The 8319-nt window shown below is 43.1% G+C and overlaps 1 protein-coding gene across 1 annotated transcript; it reads left to right on the forward strand.

Moving 5' to 3' along the window:
* The first annotated feature begins 2634 nt into the window (after positions 1-2634).
* Positions 2635-8319, forward strand: LOC132259258 (ATP-binding cassette sub-family G member 1-like). Its single transcript, XM_059756818.1, has 3 exons — positions 2635-3792; positions 3854-4110; positions 4487-8319. The coding sequence occupies exons 1-3, from the start codon at positions 2640-2642 to the stop codon at positions 4838-4840; spliced, it is 1764 nt and encodes a 587-aa protein (XP_059612801.1). The 5' UTR covers positions 2635-2639; the 3' UTR covers positions 4841-8319.

Genomic DNA, 8319 nt, shown 5'->3' on the forward strand with positions numbered 1-8319 from the left:
TTCGTTACTGTGCGAAGGAGTTCGCTCACTTCCATAGGATAGTGTAATTGATCTTTGTTCCTTGATACGGAAATATAAACTTTCCACAAACGTTGCAAAAAAGATTTTTTTTGCACTTGCTATTCTTTCGTGGCGACATCTTGAATATCACAAACAAATGACAATGAAAATGCAATGATAATTCTGATTTCGCCCATGAAATGTGCTCCAGTAAATCCTGTGGGGAGCTTAGAGAAATTCACCTCAACTTCATGTGGATATTAAGAGTGGTATTTCCACTACTTTTTTTTCTTTATTATAAAGAGTGGTCGGGGAACTAACCTGAAGTAGGACAGAAAGAATTAGACTCTGCCCACTCCGCCACTAGGCTTCCTGCCGACCGACTCACTAACTAACCTGCAAATATGGAGGTGAGATATTATCTGGCGAAAAAGGAATTTTTCGCTTCGCCAGATCAACACTCCACAAGCTCCCAATATCGGCGGATCGTTGTCTCCATTTAGCGTCAGCGATGAACTAACAAACTGTCGGGATTGCCTTTATAAAGGCAGATTTTCGCAGCATGAAAATCACACACGTCTATTTCACTTTTTTATTGATTCCAAGAGAGCGAATTGACAGAGTTTCGGAGCCAACTTCATGTTGCTCCGAAAGGCTATTCGGCAAAGATGATTTTAAAAGAAACGGCCAATTTGGCCATGGAGAATCTCTCCAAAGAGGTTTCATCTTCGGATATTTTCCCTATTTCCACTACTGTTCTCAAATAATAATTAGAGCATAATTGTTCTTTGATGCACAATTTTGTAGGAGTTCTCCCTGTTGTGCTGTGAGGAGTAGAGTAATACATCGTGAAATACTCTTGGAGATCGTTCTTCCAATTTCGCTCGGTTGAAGCGCTGATCTTTTTCCTTTTGACTATGGAGCAATTTTGTTCCTCCACTTTTCCATTCGCTTGCGGCCAGTATGGCAGGATCTTGTTGGGGTGAATTCCTCGTTGCTTGCAGAATTACTGGAACTTCTCGCTGATGAAGTGATTCGCATTGTCCAGTGTTATCGACTGAGGATAGCCCAGCCTCACGAACATAGGTTCCAACTTCGCAATCGTATTCGTTGCCGATATTCTCGTCATTATTTCCACCTCCTTGTATCGGCTGTAATAGTCTACTATCACCAATGAATTTTCACTAGATAGAAGTGGGCTGAGAAAATCGATCGCTACATCCCTCCATGGACCTTCTGGCAGAAGTTTCCCTGACTGGCTGTTTAGTCGTGCGAGGAAACGTTCCTGAAGAATAGAATATTTTATTTTTATTTAAAAGTAAATTTATTTTTAGCTTATACTATGTACATATTTGTCCCTGTTGCTTATTCACTATGAATCCTTCCAGGGCTATAGCCTGCTGCTATTCTACTGCTGTTTTTTTGTTTTTTTTTTGTAATTCATTATGTACTTTTTATTTTAAGTTATTGTTTGTTTGGTGGAGTGGGAGGAGATGGCCTATGAGCATGTTTTTAATTTTTAATCTAGTATGATTGGAGATTGATATCTTTAAATTCTTGTATTGAATCTACTTTTCTCTATGATATTGTTTATAATTCTGTTATTGATGTTTTCAAATTTGCTGTATGTGCGTTTTGCTATATCTGTGCTAAATTCTTCTAAGTTTTCTATTTCTGCTTCTTTATAGACTTTTTCATTTTTTATAAATTTTTTTGTTTCGTCATCGATACCTGCATTTAAGGCCATTCTTAGGCATTGAAGAATAGAATAGAATATGTTTATTAATCGCTCATAAGTATAATGCTTTTGTGACCGTACTTTGCGTCCACCGACGTCTAAGCATTGATGACCAACCTCCAGAGCAAAACGGTGGAAAAGCTCTTTCATAAGTTGTATAGCCTTTCTTCCTCATCTTTTACAAAGTGAAAAGAAAGAAAAAAAGCAGTTAAGACGCCAAAAAGAAGACAACAATTGCGTCCCAAGCAGAGGAAATCACCGAAAGGAACTTGCATCCAACTGCACGGGATTCACTCACTTAATCCACTGGATAAATTTTCGTTACACACATTATAGTGCTTTGAAGAGGTGTTCGTAACTGCATGAACGCTACTGTATACTCACTTCTGTGAAATCTTCAAATCACTCAAGAAGATAAATAATCATGTCTAATTGTCCACTTTACAAGTTCTCGACCTTTCGCGTGTCGCCGTCATAAGAAGATTGTTGCATAAAATTCCGCTACACTGCTGTTGTCGTTTGTTATTGCTTGAAACCCTTTGATATAATATAATTATTAATTTATGCAAAAATTAGAGAAAAAGTAGAACAAAGAGTATTCCACTTTCCTTACTTGTATTCTATGTCTATTTTTATTTACAATTCGTTTTCTAAAACAAAATACCAAACCATTTAAGTGCGCGTGCACTGACTTGACCTTCTCCCACTTCAGAGCACTATAAAAGTGATTCCCCTCCCCACAATTTGCAGTGCACGGCAAAAAGTTGTGGAATTGCCGACAGTGTAGTGAGTTGTTACACAGATGCAGTTTTTTCCATTCAACTATTAGTTCACAGTTGAGTGGAAAAGTGCGATGTACTTCCAGTGAAACTTGTCTCCAGTCAGTATCTCGCGTGTGTCCATGATGGATGAGGAGACGGTGGATCTCAGTGTGAATTTCTCCAACATCCGCCATGCCGTGACCGTGCGTGAGTGGAAGTCGGGCTTCTGTCGGGCGCGCAAGAAGGTGATCCTCAATGGCGTGAGCGGGAGCTTCAGGAGTGGCGAACTGGTGATGGTGATGGGAGTTTCTGGTGCTGGCAAGACGTCGCTGCTCAACATACTGGCTGGGGCGCAGAAGGGCTTTTCGGGCGATGTTTCTGTGATAGACAAGGGACAGAGGGCGAGGAATGTGAATTCCGTGTACATTCTGCAAGATTCCCTGGTGGCGGAATTCTTGACCGTCAACGAGGCGATGATTTTCGCGTCGCGTTTCAAGATCGGCAGGAGCAGGAAGGCGGAAGATTTGCAGGAGTTGATTGACAGAATTCTGGTGTCGCTGAGTCTGTACGAGTTGAGGAACGACAGGAGCACCGGCTTGTCCGGAGGGGAGAAGAAGCGCCTGACGATAGCGCTAGAGATGATCAGGGATCCCACCGTGATGTTCTTCGACGAACCCACCAGCGGCCTGGACTACTCCACGTCGATCCAGTGCATGAAAGTGCTGAAGAAGTTGGCCAAGGACGGCCGAGTCATTATAGCCACTGTGCACCAGCCAACGCCGCTCGTTCTGCAAGAGTGCGATCAGCTGTACGTCTTGGCGGCCGGGAAATGCATCTACAACGGACGGTATGACGCGATTGTGCAGCATCTCAGGGCGTCGTTCGACATTGTGTGCCCGCAGACGTACAACCCGGCAGAGTTCCTGCTGGAAATCGCCTCGGACGCCTATGAGAACGACTGGCGCGATCGATTGCTGACCGCGAGCGAGTCCCCGAACGGCGAGGCTGTCGACGGACTGCTGCAGGACATCAAGCTGCGATACGACTTGCCGTACGGCGCCACTTTCTTCAGACAGCTGGCCGTGCTGGTGAGGAGACGAGCTCTCATCACGCATCGCGACATCTCGCTGATTGGCCTGCGGAGTGCCATCCACATCCTCTGCATCGCCATCGTCTGCATCCTCTATCACGGCATCGGACGCAAGGCGGAAGATGTCCTCAACAACATGCGCTACATCCTCAACACACTCAGTTACTTCTCCTTTGTGTCGCACTCGGCCAACTGCTCAGTCAGTGAGTGAATGAGTCGCCCAGAGTCGCTAATTTAATGTTAACAAGAAATTTGTCATTCAAGTACCACGAGAAATTCCGATAGTCAAGAGGGAGCACTTCAATGGATGGTACTCCATTCTGCCCTACTATCTCTCCCTCGTCATTGTGGACCTGCCGCTCCACTTGATGGCCGCCACTCTGTACGCCATTGTCACCTTCTGGGTCACCGGCCAGGACATGGAGATCCAGCGGCTGGCCGTGTTCGTCGCTGGCTGCAACGGGCTGGCCATCGTCGGCCACTGCATCGGCTACACCACGGGATTCATATTTAATGTCCAGGTGAGGAAACGCCTCCTGCATGCAACACATTTGCTCCACTGACCTGCTTATGCAATATTCAGTAGAACAACTCGCATTGCCGACGCGATTCTTTCTTTGTGCTGCACTTGAATTTGATTTCCCACAATTCATTATATTCCTTACACAATAGATAAACAATTACAAGAAAGTTCAGTCGCAAGTTAACAATTATATTTGCTATCGTAGTTTCATGATCAATAATTTATGATTTCGCATTACTAATTCCTTAAATTATCATATCAACAGAGTGGCAGTTTTTGTTTTATATGATTAAAAAGTCACATATTTCTTTGCAAATTAAACGGATAACATGTGTTGTGTCTATAATTGGTTAATTATTTTCCTCAATTCTCAGAACGCATCTATTTTGGGCCAGACTTACATGGTAGCCTTCTTCGTGTCCTCTGGCTACTTCATCACTCGCCGCGATGCGCCTTCCTACCTTCAGTGGCTCTTCGACATCTCCTTCATGCGCCACGGCTACAACTCACTCGTTGTCTCGATCTACGGGTTCAACAGGACCAGGATCGATTGCGACGAGATGTATTGCCAGTACACGGTTCCCAAGAAGATCCTGCAGGCCGTGGACGTGGAGGACTCGGGCGGCTGGCCGAACATCCTGAATCTGCTCTATTTGACGCTGGTCTTCCTCGTGCTGGGCTACTTCGTGGCTCGGCGGCGGATTCTCAACGTCACGACGAGGAAGTAGATATTAGAGACAGAGAGAGAAACAGAGATGTGCAACAAATGCCGAAGTTCTGGGCGCGCAAGAAGTCCGCAGGACGATTGAGTGTGGATTGGGCGCTGTCGTGGAAATCATTAATTCAATGGGGTGCGGCGCCCTTTTTGCTGGCTCGTTTGCGATGAAAGGCGCTGGGGTGGAGAGAGAGGGGCTGATGAAATGGAGACGCCTGGTAAATTGTTGTCTCCTTTGTCAAGTGGATTCCAATTCAGACATTTTCTTTCTTCTCCGCAAGACTCATTTTTCACACCCGCAGCCACAGAACAAATCCTCCTGAATTACACATTTCGAGGGGTTTTTGAGGGTGAGTTCTTGTGTGTTTTGTATAATTTAACAACCCAAACCATTCTGTGCCATGCATTCAAAATGTTGTCTTGCTTCTGTTTCTCTGGCTTATAAAAAATTCACGGACACTTTTCACACACTCTTGAATCCACGAGATAATTCCATAAATTCCCCACCGCGAATGGCCGAATTGGCTATCGTGCATTCCGTATTCATGTCCTCGCGTCTGCAACTGACACTCTTTGCTGTCCTTTGTGCGCTTCGGGCAGAGCCAAAAAGTGGCTGTTGCACTTCGCAGTGCACTTCTTCCCCTCAAGTGCCACCCTGTGGCATTTGCATTCGCCACTTCACACCAAAATGCACGACGTCCGACGTTTTCCTTTGCGAGACAGCAATAAAATTACAAATGCCAACAAATTGAAGAAAGAGATCCAGTGAAAACGGAATAGTTTTTAGTTAATATGAGAAGAATTGCGTCCTTTCATTGAGATTAAATCTACAAAAAGAACTCATTTCGTGCTAATGACGCGATCAATTAACCCTTTGACGACAAATTGGTCATTGCGTTACCCATAAATTGGATAATTTTTAATCACATTTCAATCTACTTTTTCATACGTTTAATACATTATCTTCAAGCACATGTTTCACTACTTAATATTGTGATATTATCTTAGCTGTATTTGCGTGACTAAAGTATTCTTAAAGTAATAATGAAGGCAAGAAGTGTTAATTTTGTGGAGGTCAAAATATCTATTTTCTTGAAAATCATCATGGTTTTTAGTCAAATACAAACAACTCGCTCGAGCAAGAGTTTTCTATAATTGTTCTCTTGTAAACTTGCACTCGTTAAAGGGTTAATTAATTTTAAGTTTTCCCAAAAATCCACATTTTTTTATGTAAATTGCTTTTTAAGGTTTACTTTAGTTTTCCCAATAATAAACAAACCATTTTTTATCACATTTTATAGCATTTAAGGGATTTGAGGAAATTGCAGACGACATTGTGGGACCGTTGTTTTCCACGGACAGTCTTCCGTTTCTTTTCCTTGCTCTAGTTGCATAAAGGTGTTTCCGCGAGGCATTTTGTCTGAAATTGATTAAATAATCGTGTGATGAGAATTAAATCATAGAAATAGACCTTAAAAGAGATTCTTACCCGAATTTTATCACACAAACCAAACAACGCGATGAATCTGGTAACAATTCTCACTGCAAGTGTTGCAGATAATTAATCTTCAGTTAATATATTTAAAGCAATAATCTAAAGATCTCTTTGAAGTATCATAGTTTTGCGTGAAGAATCTCACTGCTGGAGCTCCATTTGAATGGCTGGCAGGCGGAAAAGTGGAGCCCGGATCAAGCTGTATTGCTTCCATTTGGAGAAAAGATGCCAGGGAAAAGTTTCATTGCCTCTGCGGTGTAATTTACGTTGGTTTTAGTTGCCTTGCCATGGGTGTAAAGAACATCATAATTAAGTAATTCCCTGTGGAATAATATTTTTCTGCTCCCCAGCAGCGCGGGGTGGCGCAGCTCAACCGCTTTATGGCTCCAACGTGGAGAGAAGTTTGCCTAGGCCGAGCGGGGGAGAAATACCATAAATAATTGTTAGCTCTTGGCTACCTCGCAAACGCCAAATGATATTTTTCTCTGGGCAAATTTGCATTTCACTCCCCATAATGGACCTCCTGATAAGATAATGAAGAAATGAAAATGCAATTTGCACAATTTTTTTGCCGCCGCCGCCGTTCGGCATTCGCTGTTGATTCGACATGGCGGAATTATGTAAAGTTGTGTTATGAAATAATTACTTGCAAATACTGGGCGAATGTTAATTAATGGGCATTTTAATGGACAGATTATATCAGCGAATTGCAATGAAATTTGAACTTTATCGCCCGGCCGCCGGCCAAATGAATCCTCTCGCGGCGATATCAGTATAGATAATTAATTTGCGCGATAGCAACTCGCAAATGCGTTGCAATCATTATTGGGAGATTTATCATATAGTTTTCACATTAGGAGATCCACTTTATTTGGCGCTTGTTTTTCACCCATGGCGACCATTTGGGAAAGCATCGGCGTCGCGCGGAAAATGATAAATTCGCAAGGTTAATTTGGTGCACTTTCAGTATTGTGGCACTGTAAAATTCCCAAAAATCCTGCGAGACAATTAATCACGCTGTGCGCTATTATTTAAGCAGAACTTGTGAACACAATTAATCACGATGATATCTTGAAGTCATTTGTTCCACTTTGTGTTGCTGTATCTCTGCATTCACCGCAAAAAGCAATATAATATTTCTCAAATGGGGTTTCAAGAGTTTCGCTCTCTCAAGCATTTCCCTACGAATTGCAAAGCGCACCCGAAAACTTTAATGTACACAACATTTCTATTGACTCTAATTAAATTTGCCAACGAAGGGTGGCCTCGAGTGTTGGTGGAAAAATTCTTGCTCTTTCCTATAAATTGCAAATTCTTTCCACTACAGCGAGTGCACGAGAGAGAAAGAGGCGAATATTCGAGCGGACGTCTATTGTGCCAAAAACTCTCAGTAATTTGATGAAGTCGTGGCAAGAAAAACATATCAATTCCTTGGGGTGTAATAAATTTCAAATATGCAATCCAATTACTTTCCCCTTCGGATTTCCTCTCCTTTTGCAGCCTCCGGGCCAGAGCAGCGTCCCTCAATCCCAATTTAAACGGTCTCGCATGACAGAACGCATCGCGTCCGCCGACGAGCGCAAGGAGTTCACGCGCACGGAAAACCACCTCGCAGACTCACCGGGGAGGAAGTTGTGGGTGAAACTATAATGGATAAAATATGGAAAATAATCGACAATAACAATATTTTCCTGCGACATCAACGACAATCCCCCGCAATTGTCTGCCTCCCTTCGGCCCGATGTTGTGCAAAATGGAAACTGTCGAACACGCTGACATTTATGTTTTACTCCAGTTCGACTCTTGTCCTGATATATGCACCCCTCAATTGGAGCCGCGCCCCCGCACACGCTCCGCAGCTGAAGCCGTGCAGGAATTCATGGTGAGCCCAAGATTGAGAATCGTATTTTTTCTCCCCCGAAAGCTTGTTGTGCTATTCGTTATCCTTTTGCAATTCCAATGATACATTTAAATAAATATGTAGGAAAGCTACAGAG

The sequence above is a fragment of the Phlebotomus argentipes genome, unplaced genomic scaffold (genome assembly GCF_947086385.1).
Source record: "Phlebotomus argentipes unplaced genomic scaffold, Phlebotomus argentipes genome assembly scaffold_18, whole genome shotgun sequence".
Taxonomy (NCBI): Eukaryota; Metazoa; Arthropoda; class Insecta; order Diptera; family Psychodidae; genus Phlebotomus; species Phlebotomus argentipes.